Below are 18,170 nucleotides of genomic sequence, written 5' to 3'. Positions count from 1 at the left end.
ACACAGCTCTCAAATGATGAGGTTTCTGAGAGCTGCAATCAAGTTCATGAAGCCCCAACTCCTTTGTCAGGAGGAGGACATTTTGGTTCAGGCATTTCTGGAGGAAAGCATATGATATACACCAGATAAAATTGCAACATGTAAAAAAAATGTGAAGAATGTCAGGAAATGTTCTTGAACCCTGCAGTTGACTTAGCAGAGAGCTAAATGGTTACAGGCAGTCACGATAATTGAAGATAGGAATGTATACATAAGAGAGCCCCTTCTTTCAAGAAAGGGTGGATCTTTGCCTTCATGTCCTGGGAAGTACTTCTGATTATTGTATTTGTTTTTCTGGAGTAATTACTAAACTTCCCCTCAACCAAAAGCATTACTGATATATGGGGATTTCTTCGCCCTTTACAAGGACAGTACTGGCTACTTACAAAACAGTCAAATTAAGAAATGACATCTGTACTGCAGTATGATCCAAGGACAAATTAGTAGTTAAAATTAATCAGATGGGAGTCAATCCAAATTCCCCTTGTGTACGGCAAAAAGTTTCTTTCATATGATTTTTTTTTTTCTGCAACATTTGTCTCTCCAAAATTTCTGTCATGGCCACCTAAGATTTTAACATGCAGGAAATGTTTATATTTTTTTCAGAACAGTGGGAGAGCTTTAAGGATTTGTTTTGGCAAGAAAAAAATGAAACAGTAAAAGGAGACATTTGAAGAGTCCCAGAAACAAATATATGACTATGTGTTGACATGTTATGAAGGTGTTGGGAGCAACTCCTTACTTAAAATTGTGTTGAAATTTGCACTTACTATGGATTTAAATTCATCAGCTTCACACTTTAATGATTGAATTTAGGCTTCTGATTTGGTACAGAGATGCGTTGGAGAACAATTGAATTTTCCATGCGATAGTTTTAAATAAAGAATGAACTTAGCTTTGCAGAAGACTTTTAAAATAAAGTCTTTCTTCTGAAGTGGTGCCTTTCTCCCCACAAGCATCATGGTGCCTTTGGGACTATTTGCACACTGCGTTCTTGCTTTATTTTGGTTTTCTGTCTGGCTCCAGAAAGATGTGTGACATTACTGGTTAAAGTCCGAGTTGTTCCTCTGCTACAGCTGCAAGGGACCTCTTCCATCTCTGGACAATGGAGCAGTTGCAGTCTTTGGCCCTAAAATATGGTAGCTGCAGGAGCCAGACTCATAGTGGTCACCCCAGTGGGTCAGGGATTGCGTTTTGTTCAGGCTTAGTTGCAGATCCCATCTTAGCAGATGCTGAGCTTTTATTTCCAGGGTGATAAGGGATCCCAAATTCGGTTGCAAGTCTTTTAGTGCGGGGACTGTTTTCTTAGATTTTTTTTACAGCATCCAGTACAGTAGGGCTCTACTTAACACTTCCAGATGTTAGCCCTAATATAAATGCAATAAAAATAAATTAAATTCAGAGTGGATTTGTGTTTCTGCAATCTGTGGAAAAGGAATGTTTTTCCACAGTGCTGTGCCCTGCTGCTTGTACGGGGGGCTGTTGTCACCCGCTCTGCTGACTGTGCTGATTCAAGTGGGGCTTGAGTTGAAAGTGGAGATTTTCAACTCTCTGCGGCAGGAATAGCCAACTGGGGCAGCTCCGAGGGGTCCCTGCTGTTCCCAGCCACACACACCTACCTCCAGGTGCGGATGGGCAGGCATTCCCAGGATTTTTCTTTAAACTTCTTTGTAGACCAGGCAGGTCCTCATAGTGTAGGCAGAGTGCTGTAACTCACCAAGCAGGGCTTAAAAGTGAGCCTTGGATTTTATGAGCCGTTCCCAACATGGCTACTGTCTTTCTGGGTCATATCTACAGGTCATTTTGCCCTAAAATCTGCCTTACCTCAGTACTACCCATCTCTTTTGCAAGAACCTTCAAATCCATGTATTGTTATTGCTATTCCCTAATATCATAACTAGAAGACAGGGTCTAATGGATATGGCACGCTGTTCGCAAGGACCCCGCTTCTTTTCTTGGCTTTGCTGTGCTCTCACTGTGTGATCTTGGGCGAACTGCTCCACCAATCTGTTCCCCTGTCACCACACATCGTCTTAGATCATCAATTCTCTGGAGCAGACACAGTCCCTTAGCACGTTGTGTTTTAATGTCTAGCGTTATGAGGCTCCGGTCTCCGCCGGGACTTGTGTGTGTTACAGAAATACAAATAGTTGCTGCTAATAATAATATTAAATCTGTGTGGCTCTTCAGAGATAAGTAAAGGGCAATGCTCCTTTCTCCGAGGAGCAGGCAGGATAAGTACTTTATTTTTGTCTTTGTCTTTTTCTAATTATAAAAAAAGAAAGCGGCCGGTAGACATGATTAAAAAAAGGGGGAAAAAAAATAAAGGAAGGCTGCAGTAATTTGATATTTTTAGCCTCAGACCTGCTACTTGCTCTGTGAAGCCAGTCTTAGGATCATGGCTTGAGTCTGGTTCATATCCATGTTTACCAGGGATAGAAATCATTTGGAGCCTTTTATTGACAGTTGGCTCAGCATTTGGGCTAATCCCATAAAACCACCATGCAGCTTGATGCAACTTCCAGTGTTTGCTGCGAACAAAAGTCTCGGGAATGTTACAGATCAGACACTAGAAGCTTCACTTGGCCGTTACATGGCAGGGTTCTGGGCTGGAACGATAAGGGGCTGGGATGGAACTGAGCGTGGCAGAATTGGAGGCTGTCGGAGATGAGAAGTCAACTTTTGTTTGTTTCTGTGTGCTATGGGATTTTTTCAATTATTATTTCATTTCCAAAGAAACGCGGCAGCAACAACAAAAGGTCTTAAATATTCAGCAGTGAAAACAATAGATTTTGAAAAGGAAAACAAAAAGTTAGAGCCAGCTCTGGCATTGGTGGACATTTGGCTCTGAGGGAAGCGAGAGCAGCTTGGATTTGCATAAATTGCATACTGCGGGTCAGAAAGCAGAGTCAGAATTATGCTTTCATTGCAGTGGCATGAATGGGAGCGCATAATTGGCATTCTTCCCCTCTTGATCAGATGCCTCCTTCAGGGGATTTCTGCACCCAATACGTTGCAGCTCATCCATTCACTGCCTGGCATGGATAGGGCTTTTGTTTTCAAATTATGATTTTTCTATTCTCTGATTTCTTCCATAACCTGGGAAAGCCCCAGCCCTCCCCCCATGCACGGCCCTTTGTTGTGGAGAACAACCAGAGGTCGTGCTGTGCTGAATGTAGCTGTTGTTGCATCACCCCCCGTGCATGTTTCTGCGCTTCTGGGTCAGCGTGGAGCTGATGACCCCTGGGGGCAATGGTCGTGGTGCTCTGTGTTGTTCACCTCCTCCGAAGTTTATGGATTCCTGCATTTTGAGTCCAAAAAGATGAACATGATTGTGGTCAGTCCAGTAGGGCTTCCTCCAGGGATGTACAATGCGAAGATGCACTCACTTCTGGCTGGAGCAAGCTTAGCATGTCTCTTGGTCAAACCCAGGACCTGGCTTTCTTTTCCATTTTTGGGCTTTTCTTGACTTTTATGATTTCCAGCTCAATTGCAACGAGGACTTGCTGGCTGATTCAGGTTCAGCAAAGCCACTTAAATGCATGCTTAACTTGAGCTGCATCCAGGGCCCTTGCCAGGACTCAGGCGCGTGTGTGCTTCAGCTGATGTGTATGGTAAATGCTTCCAGCAAGTGCACAGAGTGCTGCTGAAAACTCGTGTCCTTTCAGACATCAGCAGGCACATGGAAGCCTTTCCAGCTGGATGTCAGGTCCTGGTGATCCTCCCCATGTGGTTCCTTGTCAGCATTGCTCTCAGGGCTTCCTCTCTCATCCTGGTTATATGTTTGCAGTTTCCTTCTCCACAGAGCCACTGGCCAGACCATGTGCCTCGTGCCACTTTGTCCTGTCCTTTCCTAGGACCGTGCCCACCCTGCTGTTGATCCTGGATCAGTTCAGTGGCAGTGGCAAATAGCAACTAACAGCTATTGATGGCTGGGGCCTGCCTCTTCATTTATTAACAGGCAAATGTTTTAACCTGTCAGTGTTAAGAAATTATATTGCTTGCAGAGATTTTTTTTTTATTCCTTTGGTCTGCTAATCAAAAGGGCAACTTCTCCTTTAGTATCTTCCTGCTGTGGGCTCAGTTCTACTGTACCTTGTCAAAAAAATCTTTATTTTCAAGGCATGGAGAAAATTATGTTTATAAAATATAAACTATGGGAATTTTCATTCCCCTCTGGCTTTAGGAGGAGGAGAGCAGCTGGTAGAGAGTGGATGAGAAAGGCTTTATCTGCTATATTTTGGTTACTGCGCTTTGAGTGATGGGTTTAATAATTGATAGAGCAATTTAGCAATGATCCATAATCCTGAAAGAAGCCTACGCTCCCCTCCCTCTCCCTCCCTTTCTCCTTCCCTCCGAGACTGACAGGCTGCTCTCAGTGGTTTTGTCTGCAAAATTTCATCCCTTGGTTTCTGTAAACAGCCTGACATGGGAGAGGGGGAAAAAAGCAACTGTTTCTAAATCTTTTGTCTTGTTTCCACAAACAGCTGTGCTCCCTTCTCCAGCTTTTGGCTTCAGTCATTTGTTTGATCACATGCTCTAGCTGAAGAGAGCAGGAGGTTTTCTTTAAGGCCCTAACCTAAATGAAGTGTATATATGCAATGTATATAGGAGAGCAGAGTGGTGCAGAGCCTCCCAGCAGGGACCCCTCCCTCCCCATTTAAACCTAGGCTTTGTTCATGGCTGAATCCAGCTTTCTTAATCCCAGGAAAGGTGCAAAGTGATGACAAGTGCTTGATATGTAAGTGCGGTTTACTTGAAAGTCTTCCAGGATTAACCTATGGAAATTGCTTTTTCCGAGAGCCTCATGTGGGTGGTGGCAGTGAAGCATCGGGATCCTACTCGAGTGCCTGACATGTGAGTGTCTATGTGACACCTGATTTTTAAAGATGGATGCAAACCCATGGCAATGTAGGGCTGTGTTTTCATGTGCATGGTGTGCATCCCCTCCATGGGGTAGGGAGTGTCAGAGCTCCTGTGTGGATTGTCTGCCTCTCTCTTCATCCACAGTCAGTGCGGGAAGAGAGGGGAAAAGATGAGACAGAAAAAGGAGACAGACATAGTAAGCAAGAGAGAAAAAGAGACAAGGTTATAGGTATTGAGTATGTGTTGAGGCCGAGGCAGGGTGAAGAGAGGGAGGAGGGGCAGCCTGGCAGAAAGCCGGGTATAGGCAAAGTCAAGTGAGATGTATTATGTTTTTCCATATGTATTACATAGATGCCAGATTGACAACAAGTTGTAATTAAGCATGACATAAAGTCAGCTATGCACAGCTGTATTATTCCGTAAAATTACGAGGGGTGAGGTCCTCTGGGGCAGAGCAGAGTCTATGGATGCTCCTCCATGGGAGGTCTGTAAGACAAGCTGGCTGAATGCTTGCCAGGAGTGACACAGACATTGACTGGATGGCCCAGAACTGGGACAGGGAGGGAGTGGGTGACTTTCCTGGAGTCCAGACTAACCCTGTCAGGCCTCTGACACTGTTCTGTGGAGTATTTTCACCCTTCCCTGGTGGAACATGAGTGGTGTCAAGGGGTGAGTAGTATATTCAGCTTTTATGATTTATTTGCTATTAAATGCCCTTAGCAATGATAGGCTCACTATGCCTGGTTGGTAATTACGCCAGTCAAGTTCAGGAGTAATTGTTGTGTAACTTGCTCTCTGTTTTTAAAAGACCTAACTCTGTGTGTGTGCACTTGATAAAAACACCCTGAGACCTGCATCTGTACCCCCGAAGCACTCCCAGCTATGTAATATTTTGTCTGCATGCAGAAGGATCTTAGTAACCTTCCTACTGAGAAACGTATAGTTACTGTACCTTACAGAGTTAGAGTAGTTCGGGTGGGAAGGGGCTTTTATTTAGCCCAACCTGATGGTCAGGATAGGGTCTGCCATGAGATAAAGATCAGGACTTTGTCTTGCTGGGTCTTAAAACCTCCAAGGATAGCAACTGCACAGTCCCTCAGGGCCACCTGTGCTGGTGGTGCATTTATCAGCACAGTGGAGGTGTTTTCCCCATTCCCAGTGGCAACCTCCCCTGTTTCAGTTTGTCTGTCATCTCCACTTCCTGCTACCAACCTGAGTGAATAGCCTGGCACCATTGTGGTAGAGGAGAAGGAGGCAGGCTGCTGTCATGTATGCTGTGGCTGTCCCTCCTCACACTGAGATTACTCCAGTTCAGCCATACACTGGAGTCCCCAGGCTGAATGTGGTGTCCAGATGTGGCTGGAGGTGGGTCACCACATTCCTTGGTCTGCTGGCCCTGCTCCAGGGAGGCTGTTGTGGCAACTGCTACCCGGGTCCTTCTTTCACGCCCACTGCCCCGCAAGTCAAGGTGCTCATGGCCACTCCAGCTGAGCAGTTCCCCAGTTGTCACCAGGGCTCATCCATCCCAGGGGCTGGACTTGGAGTTTGTCCTGGCTGCATTTCAGGAGGTCCCCATTGGCTCATGTCTCCTGCCTGTCCAGGTCCCTGTGCATCGCAGCCCTACCCTCAGGTGCATTGCCAGGTCTCTTCAGTCTGGCATCACCCATAAACTCGATGAGAATGCACTCTCCCTCCTCCTCCTCCGGGTCAGTGATAAAGATGCTAAACAAAACCGGTGAGGGATAAACCCCTGCGGTACCTCACTTGTTACCAGCCTCCAGTTTATATTTATGTCCTGTAATATAAACCATCACCGAAGGCTGAGGGGATCCAGCTTCCAGTCCTCTGAGCTGATACAGATATTTTTTGATGTGTTGCAGACTAATCTTGAGGGATGGGTGAGGGCAATGTGAGCAATGCAGTGTTGGAGCTACCCTCTAGTGGTGGTTGTGCTGGTGGTCTGACAGCCCTGTAAATGGCTCAGGCTACACCCACAGTCCTTTCCAGGAACCAGATGTACCTGTGTTTGATCTGTGAAGCAAAGAATGTATTTATAGGCCCTTTAGAGGCACTGTCCCTGCTTATCACTCAGACTAACACATCTTTGTGGGCAAACCGTGATAGATGGGGTGGCATTCCTCAGTGGCCCTTTCCCTCCCTCATAAATACCTGTGTTGACTAAACTCACCAGAGTTTGAACTCTGTGCTGGAATCTGAAAGGCATGGCATGCCTGCATGCTCTGGGATAAGTCCTGATTTCCAGGGATATCCCTTGCTGAGATTCTGTTGGATTGGTGTTTCCCAGCATGGTCCCAGATATCATCACAGTCCTTGAGGCCCCACCAAATGGTCTGCAGAGCTTTACCGCTTCTTTATGGGTTTCAGCTGAGCATTTGAACCGACTCCAGAACTTGGGGGTGCAGGAGTAATGCAGAAATCCCTCTGTGAGGCCATCTCTCCCTTGCTGAGAGTGACGCAGGTGGGATCTGGAGCTTCTCTCCTGTCCACTGCATGGGACAGGGAGTGAGTGAGAGCAGGAGCTGTTGATGCTTCTAGGTGTTAAGCTCTGGCCCTGATGGCTGGCTTTATCACAGACTCTGGAGCAGAGGAGGGCCTTCGTCTGGGCGTCATCGATATTTCATGTCTGCATCCCTTCCATGTGTCTGTGCAAGTGGAGAGGAGGAGAGCTAAGGGAAATACCAGTTATAACGTTTTACTTCCAGAATATTAGCCTGTCTCCTTTTACATGCCTTCATTTAAGAAGTGATTTGGGGTCTGAGAGGTACAGTGGGACAAGAAAAGATGCTGTGTGCACTCCACTTCATTAAATAAGAGCTAAGAGCACTTTGCATCCTGTGGTATCTGGCAATAAAAAGTGGATACAAAATATAAAAGGATCGAGTGAGTGGGTATGAGAGTCCATAACAATGCCAAAGAAAGGGTTCACCTGAGAGGAGGATAGAGCCCCCTCAATTGAATAAAAACCCCTTTGTAAGACACATGAAGAATGCAGTTCCTTGTCCTCACAGGAGGTATCTTGGTGCATGGGAGAGCACGAGCCTTGAGTGGGGTCAAGCCCTGGGTGTGCAGCTGGTCAGTGCTTGCCTGCTCAGGCAGAGGGCTTCAGCTCCTGCCTCTCTGCCTCGGCCCGGGGCTTCCTGGGTGGAGATGTGAAACCTGCTGCTTCCTAGAATTCAGGCTTTAGCAGGTGAGACTAGCAGGTAGAGTAAGACAGGAGCTATGTATGTCAGCTCAGAGATATCATTACTGGAGGTCTGTCTGCACTGCCTGCAGCTGCCTGCAACCTTCTTCTAGAAGTATCATCCCAAAGACGAGAAGCAGGAACACTTTCTGCTCAAGGTGCCAGCAAGTATCAAGTTTTGAGTTATATTTTTGTCTGATATGTATACTTGTCCATGAAGGACTCTGCTGAGACTATCACACTTGGCCATGGGACCCTACTAGAGGTGGTAAATTATCCCTGAGGAGGACAGTTTGCAGGGAAGTTTTAAAATTCAGAAAGAGCCCAGCTCTCTGAATCCCAGTCTGTGGAAATGAATTTTTTTGGCATTTGTTTTTAATGTCCTGTGATGTGTGGGTGAAAAAGCCAGTGAGCTAGACTGGTAATTAATTTTCCTGACAGAAACACCAGACAATGAAATTACCCTGCCACAAAGCAGGGTTGCTAAAGTAAATACTCTGCCAGCGGCAGGCCTGAAAGCAGGATGGGGTCATATGTGAGGTGCAAGCAAATGATGAAATGGCACTTCTGCCTCTGAGGACCCGTGAGTGCTGCCAGCACGTGGACCCTCACGCCCTGGGTCCCCCACACCGGCAGCTCTCTGGAACACATGGGCACATTCAAACTGTGCTCCAATGTAGTGAGGGACTTGCTGGACCCAGGGCTGAGCCAAGGAGCAGTTCACCCTTTGCTGTCCAGGCAAGTGATTTGGTCGGAAAGGGGTAACAGATGTGTAAAATGGGGATGGGCTGGTTGTTTTTCTTCTGGAGACAGAGGCTCTTGGCAGGGCCCTTCAGTTATTCCCAGGCTGATGGCAAATGATTTCTAAATCTTTGGTCTATGCCGGTGAGATTTGTGTGAGCTACAGAACAGGTTGTGCCTGCACATGCAGAAGGGGAGTGGCTTTTTTTGGGAGACATAGAGGGCAACTCATGGAAGAGGAAGGACAGGAGGGCAAAGTTTTCTGTTTTTATTCCATGTGTCTTGTACGGGAGACAGGAGTTACTGTGCCAAGCGTGTTGCAGATGCCAAAAAACTGGCAGAGAGCAGCAAATGGGGATGTTCTTGTACGTATCAAGGTATCTGGCAATGGGCTGCCATTGTGTGGTGTCAGACTAGATCCTCACCACAATTGAAAGGTTTAGTGAGTCTGTGCTAAGAAAAAACCAAACAAATGTACTGTTGGTACAAAAAACACTTCCCTATGCAGCCATGGAGAGATCTGCTGAAGACCTCACTGCTGTTCCAGGAGGACCTGCTGCCATGTGCATTGTCCTTCCGATTTATGATTGCAATACTCTGATGTGCACACTTTAATAGGGCATCTTCCCTTTTGCATAGTGTTAGCAACTGCCAAATGGAAAAATCTCACACAAGAAGGGACCAAGACATGGAAACTGCTTTCTATCCGTTTGAAAAAGACAGTTACACCATTCTTATTGCCGAGCTAGATCTGAGTGCTTTTTGGAATACAAGGATCAGTTCTGGAGTGGACTGCATGGACATTTTAGGACCATAGTTATTTAATGCATTAATTATGTGTAAAAAGTGGTGGACCAGTAGTGAAGTGTTCAAGTGTGCAGATATCACACACTTGCTTAGGTTAGGCTGCAGAAAAGAGTGAGGAGCATTTAAAGGGCTGTATCTAGATTACGGAAAACATTATGCCAGATCAGTGCAGTACTGAAAAGTAGTAAACATTAGAAGAGGAAACATGAACTATTTCTACATAATTCTATGTCCTAAATTAACTGCAGCTCTTCTGGAGGGAGGACTGTGTGTCTCAGAGGATCTCCCAGATAAAACATCTGCTGAAATGCCTCATGTCACTCCAAAAGCAAACAAAATATTAAGCTTAGGGAAGACAGGAATGCAAAAGCATTCTGCAAATAGTGTAAAATAAGTCTAGGGAATATCCTCATGTTTAACTCTTTCTAGGTCAGTTCAGCCTGTCTCCAAGCAGTCATGTCAGAAAGAGGAGTTGTAGGGTCAGGCAATGGAAGTGGATTGAAACATCCGTGGGGTGGTACACTGAGAAGGCATAAGGTGCTACAGACATGGGAGAACAGGGCAGAGACACAAAAATAGCTTGTGCTAAAGAAAAGGTGATTCAAGCACTTCCATCTTCACCTCTAGACCAATTTGTGTAAACATGAGGTAAGAGGTAACAAATTTAAACATGATGAAGGAAAATCAGGCTTTAAACAACTGAGTTAAGATGCTATTCAAAGCAGAAGGTTGTCTGTGGAACTCTGTGCCACAACATGTGATTGAAGTCAAGTTCTCACCTTGTCTTAAAAAAATTGACATGTTTATGTTAAGGAAGAGAGGAGTTTCACATGTTAGATACAGGTCTATATGCAGAAGGATGTATGCATCCCTAACTGAGCATTTAGAAAAATGTCCACCCAAGAGAGGTTCAGAGGTATTTTATCAATGGACAAGTTCTTTCATTGCAAAACTTGTAGCATCCTCAAACAAAATTGGCATTGGCCATCTCAGACTGGCAGACCACTACTGCCTCTGTTGACTCCAACTCTCTCTTTCACACAGCAGACAGGAGGTGTCTACTGGCTAAAAATCTGAGAACCTGTGTGGTGTCCAATACCTGTTGTTCTTAAGCTGTCCCAATGACTGCTTAATTAAGTTAACAAGATCTTTTTGTCTCAGGGCCACTCCCTTTCCATGGAAAAATCGCAGTTATGACATGAAGTCTGGGAGAAAGGTGCAGCAAGTGGTGTACACAGGGCACCATATCACTTAGATCTGGCCCCCTTCTCACAGGTGTTCTCATCACTGTTCCAAAATGATCATCTGTTTGGGACTTAACAGGCAAAGATTGCAACTAACATTTAGGCTCAATTGTGTAATGCGAATACCAGCTTTCAATAAAGTAAAATAAAATAAAACTGTCTCACCATCTTGCCTCCCTAAAAGGATAGGTCTGGCTTAATAGAATGAATGGTGTTCCGTTTAGCTGCATTTTATGTGTTTAAATAATATGGGCACTGGGTTGTGCTTTTCTTCCCAGCAGCAGAGATGCAAAACTTCTTTTGCGTGTAGAAAAGAAATTGTCTCCTAATCACTGCATTCTGGAAAGTGCAGCTTTAGGGAAAACCCACTGGACAGCCAAAGACTCAGGAGGAAAAAAAAAGAATTAGAAATATTGGAACCTCAAATTCTAGGTCATCCCTTCTTGCCGGGGTCTGGAGGTGATGGCAGCATAAGTGTGGGGAGAGAGGGAGGGAGGTGTGTGCTGCATACGAACGCTGTGCAAGCGATTTTTATAAACAGGGAGTTTTCTCCACAAAATAACATTGGGAATATCCCATCGATAGTCTACCCCTCCACTCCTTCCACTTGAGTTAGGGGGAGGGATTTGAAGTTGGAAGGGGGGGGGGGGCGATGCATGGCTGAGCTCTCATTAGTGACCAGGGACATTTCGTTCACAATGTGGAAGGCAGACAGGGAGAGGCAGATGGCTTTGAATGCAGGATTTACATAGTAATGAGATTCAGGTCACCATAGCTGTCTTTTTTTCTCTGCATTTTGTCTAGGTGTCGAGTAGTGTGCAGGGATGACAGGGATGATGGAAAAGGGAGAAAGGGAGGAAAATTAACCCCTTCCTCATAAGGAGAAATTGGTGTTAGAAAAAAAATATTGTCACAGTGGGCTAAAGAACAGTAGAGTATGACAACAAACACAGATGTAGCTAGGAGGGCTAAAGGTAGCCACTTTTTAAGTTTCTGGCTTGTTTTTTGTGGTAATGACACAAAGTATTCTAACTTTAAAATCCCAGAATTTCCTGAAATTTTTACATTCTGCATTGCTGGTTTGAGAATAGATATTTCGCAGCTTTTATTGTTACAAGTCAACCCAAAGTTGTGGAAGTTTGTGGACTGAAAATGGGGCATGGCTTCTTGCTACAAGGCCTTTGCTTCTTTCTTTGGAAAAAATTACCCATTTTGCTTGGTTTCTTGGCTAAAGACTTGTCTTCACATGATTATAGTGGTGTGACTAAAACATAATATTTTCCACTGCAATTGGTAATTCTTACTATGATCTCACTACTGTCAGATCTTATCCTGATGACAGATGGGAAACTGGGAACCATGGGTCCTATTTCAAGCTTCGGATGGTGGCACTTGATTTGCTCAATAGTCAACCCCAGGCATTCCCAAGATATGCATCAGGGCCCAAGAAATCTCAAGGCTATATTTAAAATTATGAAAGTTTTAAAGTAATGTGTGTTTCTTTTCTCTGTCTTCTTTTTTTTCTTTATAGTTAGAGGAGTGTGGGAAAGGAAGTTACTCTTTCTGCTGTACATCACCTGACTCCAGAAGCTGGGGCTCTAGAAATGTTGCAAAAAGAGCAGGAGAGAAGTTTTCGGTGATCCCAGTGTAGAGTAGAAACTATGTCACCTAATTGCATGTGGACATTTAGGCAGAGGTGGGAAAAGTAGGGAAGGTGTTTGTGTGTGTATAAGGTTTACAGTATTTGTAAAATCCTTTTTGTTCTTCCACAAAGAAGTTGTTTTTGAAACAGGGCATTTGGGGCACTAAGGTCAGGATTCATCTCATCTCACCTTGGCCACTGGAGTTGAGCGAGCTTGTCTAACCTCGTCATACAGACCTTTTCAGCATCAGTGAAGAAGGATTCAAACTATCCCAAGCAGTGGGACAGATTCCCCTTGGAAGGGGAGGGGCAGAGGTGCTTTGGTGGCATCTCCTGAAGCCGACTGTAAATGCATAGTCAGAGTGCCACTGCATTTTGACTGTTTGGGCTGAAAGGGAAAAGCAAATCTAATCAGGTGCCTGGGACAGACTGGGAAAGGAAGACTTCATGGCTACTTCCTCCTGAGGAAAAAGCTTAGGTCTAATAGATCTAATTACATTATTCTCTGATTTATTGTTACAGCCATTTGTTTAAAAAGTCGGTAATCCTTTTATACCAGTCCTATAATGATTATTTAATGTCTGGCTGTTTGTGAACCCACCAATCTGTGTGAACGGAGGATGCTTCACCATGGGGAATCTGCTCAGTTCTCCACAGGACAGTGAGCTGGGCCTGAGAGCCTTGAGTTGGGGACTTAAGTGGGTGGCTTCAAATTCCCACTTGCTGAGTGAAAGTAATGGTAGTTACGTAAACCCACTACACTCTCCTTTACAAAATGCTGCAAAACATAGGGCTGTCTTTTGGCTGTATACAGCCATAGTACTCCTCTGCAAGGATAAATATTCACTGACTAATGTTTGGTTAGCAGGCACTTTGCTGGTGGCCAGTGGGTCCCTCCACTCTGCCAGAGCAGTGACACTTGTTGGCCACAGCTCCATGGGTGTCCCAATCAGCACCAGTCACCCTTTGCCAGCTGAGTGGGTCTGCTCCCCTTGCTGATGTTTTCTAACCTCTTCCTTTGCAGAGCCCCTGAAATCATCCTTGGTTTACCATTTTGTGAAGCAATCGATATGTGGTCATTGGGATGTGTCATTGCAGAGCTGTTCTTGGGCTGGCCGTTATACCCGGGAGCTTCGGAGTACGATCAGGTGGGTATGGATATTGCCCTGGGTCCCGGTAAGTACACGGGTGCTTTTTCCTTCTCTTGTCAGAGTGAACAGATGCCAGCTTTTTCACTTTTGCTAATGAGAGGTCTGTGTTTCTTACCCTCCCAAGACAACCCTGTCGTTATCCACCTGGGGTGTTTATTCTGGGTAACCGGTGTGCTGCTTGGTATGCTGGCTTTTAAGACCTGACTGCCTAAGTGAAATCTCAATCAAGAGTCAACGCTGCCATTGACTGGAGAGCTGTGTACATGTCTCTCCTCGCTGAGCAGAGCAGGCACCCTTCCTCTGCTGTAACAGCAAGGGCTGAATAAAGGTTTATTTGTTAGAAGAAACTGCACAAACTCAGCTGCATTTCATAACCCTTTTATGAAAGTGCATATTAAAAGCAATGACAAGAAGGAGAAGGTTCGCATTGATGTAGGTTTCCAGTTAATATAAGCTGTCGTCCTTTTTCTCCCTATAGGCTTTTGTGCTCTTTTTGTAGTCCTAAAACTGATAACACAGCGGCTGCTGGAGTCAAGGCTGTGGAACACTTTCCATTCCCACAGTCTTCTTCAGGCTGATCTTAGCTGTCTGCAAATGCAGCCTGTAAAGGGTCTTTTTTCTTTTAGGAAATAAATTTTACCAAAAAAAAAAAAGCAGGATAATAAGTTTTTCATAAATTTAAATGTTTTGACTCTTCTTTTGAAACTGGTATTTTTTTACTCAGAGCTCTAAAGGTAATATTTGGCAGGGGAAATAACTTGCAGTGAAGAGCAGGGCTGTTAGTGACTCCAAAGGAAATCAGACGTAGCTGAAAAACTTACAAGCGTTTGAAAATCACATACCAAGCATGAAGAGTGGATTTCTTTCCTTTCCCTGTTGCACCCCAAAAACCATAAAACACACAGCTGAAAAAGAAATCACCATACCTTTACTGTCCAGCTTAACTGCCCAGCACAAGGCTTCCTCTAGTAAAGTATGAGGAGGGCTCCTGGGGAGCTGGGAAAGGGGTAGGGGCTGATCCTGGCCCCTTGCTGCAGCACTGGGGCAGGATCTTGGTGCCTCTCTGGTGCATGAGCTCTTCTGATGGACCTAAGGAGCAGCAGAGCTGAGGAAGCCATGCACAGTGAACTGCATCCTTCCAAGCACTGAGTGCTTGGAAGGATACAGTTCACTGTGCATGGTTTCCAAGCACTGAGTGCTTGGAAGTCTTTGAAACAGCAGCTGATTTTTATGCCTTCATTAATTTTTTTATCCTTCTCTGTCTCTTCTCTAAAAATCACTTTCCATTCTTCCCTGGAGTTTTCTAGAGTAGATGACTGTTTTGAGCAGTTTTGCAGAGTCTGCAGCAATTTTTCAGAACGAAATGTTCAGGAGTCAGAAGATACCAAAGTTAAAGTTTCATGTGGCACCCTAGGTATGTGTCTCTTTAATTGTGTAATCACAGACCCTTTCTCCTTTATAAAAAAATAAAAGTTGGAGATCCTGGAAACATGTGTAGTATCTTTTAGCTGTGTGGGTGCCAATGAGATCATACTTTTGGATGTAACCCACATAATAAATGACATCATGCAGTTGTCATTAGAGATGAAGTACTTTGCATACCATGTGGGTGTCACTTCATTTGAGAGTATATTTCGTCCAATTTCAAAGATAGTCACTTCATAGTCTTCCATTTTGAACTTCAAACTACTCCCAGGACAGACTGTGCACTCAGGTGAAGGAAAACCAGCAAAAGTTAGAGAGAAAATAGCAAATTGTTGAAATTCTTTCTGGGAGATGAGAGAGTGACATAAAAAGGTGCAAAGTGATGAGACACCCCATTGAAATAGCTGTCTGGATCTTTTCTCTGATCTCCAAAACTTAGGGGCTTTCCTGTCTTTGTCTTTAGGCCTTGTGGGACTATGCTGTAAGGGTGAGTTTCCAGTGATGTACATGATAAACAGAGGGAATTCCATACAGAAGTTCTCTTTCCTCTCATTCCTTGCACTGAAGTTTTTTGGGTGAAGTCTAACTGCGTGCTACATTTTCTCTTTTTTTTGTTCTGTTGTTTCAAATGCCTCCTGCACTCCTTCAGGGAAGACCTCCAGAGATCTTCACAGGACAAACAGTGACCTCTCATCCTTCTCTTACAGATTCGCTATATTTCACAGACACAGGGCTTACCAGCAGAGTATTTGTTAAGTGCAGGGACAAAGACTACGAGGTTTTTCAACAGGGATACAGACTCACCATATCCTTTGTGGAGACTGAAGGTAGGAAGACATTTCCTTATTTCTTTTACCTTGCAGTTGCTTGGAAGTGAGGAGACATTCAGGTCACCTCACAGCCTAGATCTCTGCTTTTTGCAGTGCAGTGCAGACATTGGGGTGGGTATGGCCCAAGGTAAAACTGCCATCCCCAAAGTCTGCGGTCTATAACACACCTGCTCAGCATTGCTTTGTGGGAAATTTAAGTCTAGAATTGACCTGGAAATCTTCCTCTAAGTAGTCTGTGGATTGGTGTGTAGTTTAAATGAAACATGCCCTTGGCAGACTTCACTCTAATATCTAATGCATTGGGGGGGAAAAAAAAGGCAAGCATTTTAATTCTGACAATCAAAACCACTAGTAATGTAGGTGAGCCCTGAGTCTCGTGTGCCAGTGTGTTTGGCTGCACGCAGTCCCCCAGGGAGAGAGGCCAGTGGGCTTCTGGCTGTAAGGATAGGATGCTGAGCTAGGATGGGTGTAAGACACCCACCATAGTTGGGAGGATCCTCAGAAGTGAAAGGGAATAGATAAATCACCTTGTGACACAAAAGATGTCACATAACCATAGCAGAAATCACATCGATGTTGTCTGGTCAGGCAAGAGAGGCACGGTGGTCTCTGATGAGGACAGGATGAGGCACACGTGGGCACATAAGCACAGCTGACTGCAGGGCAGTGTTGGTCAATGCCTCTGTCCTTTTTTGAGCAGACGCCAGATGATCATGAGGCAGAGACGGGGATTAAGTCGAAGGAAGCAAGAAAGTATATTTTCAACTGTTTGGATGATATGGCACAGGTAAGAGCATTGGTGAGTAACCAGGAAGACTGTTTACATGCCTTCTGGCAGCACTAAAAAAAGGGAATTACATGAGTTCGCTGCACATCCTGTACTTGTGCCAGCTCCTGAAAAATACCAGGATTATGCCTACCAAATTAGCTGTTATATCCAGCTTTGTAGGGGTGACTGCAGCCATAGTAAAGCAGCCTTGGAAAATGACTAAGTCACATCTCTGAGTGTTGAAATCCTGTGTTTTCTCTTGACTATGCAGTACTTCTCTGTGTGACCACTGGCAAGTCCCTTAGTTCTCTGTGCTTTAATATTTCTGTTTGATAAATGGTGACACTGGAAATACTCACCATGGCTGTAGAAGAGTACTCTCTGTAAAATGTAGCTGTCTGGGGGAATGGGGAGTACTAATTCACTTGTCAATTCCATATAGTTGTGAAAGGTAATCCCAGCATGACCACTCCTGCGACAGGAGTTTGTGCTAACACACAAATCATTGTGCAAAACTGGTTCAGCACTGGAGTTTGTACTAGCAAAGTCTAGACATGGTAGCATTGATAAGCAAAGATGCAGAAATGGAGGACTGGAATCAGGGGAGACTTTATAAATGCATGAAATAACATGTGGGAGTTTTTTCCTGGCACCTGATACATGAATGGGATGTTTCTCATAAACCTACTGAGAATTTTTATGTATTTTATATATCTCTTGCTCACGGGACACATAGATAAGCATCTGATAGCACAGTACTTTGTATGATAAATACACTGATTATGAGAGCTTGCCTGCTACCACATGGAAGCTGTTCATCATCAGTGGAGGGTGACTAAGTGTTTCATTAGCCATTGACCCAAGCAAGCTGAACACTTAACAGTCTGTCTAGAGATCTGACATGCACAAGCCAGATGACCAGCCAGAGTGTGCCGTGTGACTTCAGCAACTACCCCTTTAGACAGGGAGGCTTGCAGGGCATGTGCTCCAGCAAGGAGTAAACACAGTTTGCTGGAGACCTGACCATCTGCTCTTTCCTTTGGCGCTCACTCTTGTCGTTTCTCCTTTAGGTAAACATGACAACGGATTTGGAAGGAAGTGATATGTTGGTGGAAAAGGCAGACCGGCGGGAGTTTATAGATCTGTTAAAGAAGATGTTGACGATAGATGCAGATAAGAGGATAACACCCATTGAAACTCTGAGCCACCCTTTTGTCACCATGACGCACTTGCTCGATTTCCCTCACAGCACACAGTACGTGGCTTTTGTTTCCCTTGGGTTTTGAACTGGAGGGTGAAGGGAAGAGCTGGCTGTGGTGGGGACCAAATGTATCTGAAGGGCATTGTTAAGATGTTTAAACCCTAAGTTTTAATCTTTTCCTGGTTAAAAAAAAGGGGATTGCCAAGTCAAGGTTGTTAGAATTGTGTTGTGGGTGCTTGGCATTTAAAACGCT

At 44.7% G+C, this 18,170-nt stretch overlaps 1 protein-coding gene across 2 annotated transcripts in view; it reads left to right on the top strand.

The window, feature by feature from the left end:
• HIPK2 (homeodomain interacting protein kinase 2) overlaps nt 1–18,170 on the top strand; it is a 123,542-nt gene that overhangs the window by 75,338 nt on the left and 30,034 nt on the right. For both annotated transcript variants that reach the window (XM_027660778.1, XM_027660788.1), the window contains exons 3-6: nt 13,566–13,689; nt 15,825–15,944; nt 16,648–16,734; nt 17,787–17,971. In XM_027660778.1, coding sequence (XP_027516579.1) covers nt 13,566–13,689; nt 15,825–15,944; nt 16,648–16,734; nt 17,787–17,971 — 516 coding nt within the window. The remainder of the gene's footprint in view (nt 1–13,565; nt 13,690–15,824; nt 15,945–16,647; nt 16,735–17,786; nt 17,972–18,170) is intronic.

Source organism: Corapipo altera, unplaced genomic scaffold (genome assembly GCF_003945725.1).
Source record: "Corapipo altera isolate COAL_440 unplaced genomic scaffold, ASM394572v1 1, whole genome shotgun sequence".
In the NCBI taxonomy this organism is placed as follows: Eukaryota; Metazoa; Chordata; class Aves; order Passeriformes; family Pipridae; genus Corapipo; species Corapipo altera.
This window is presented reverse-complemented; position numbering and strand designations above follow the sequence as displayed.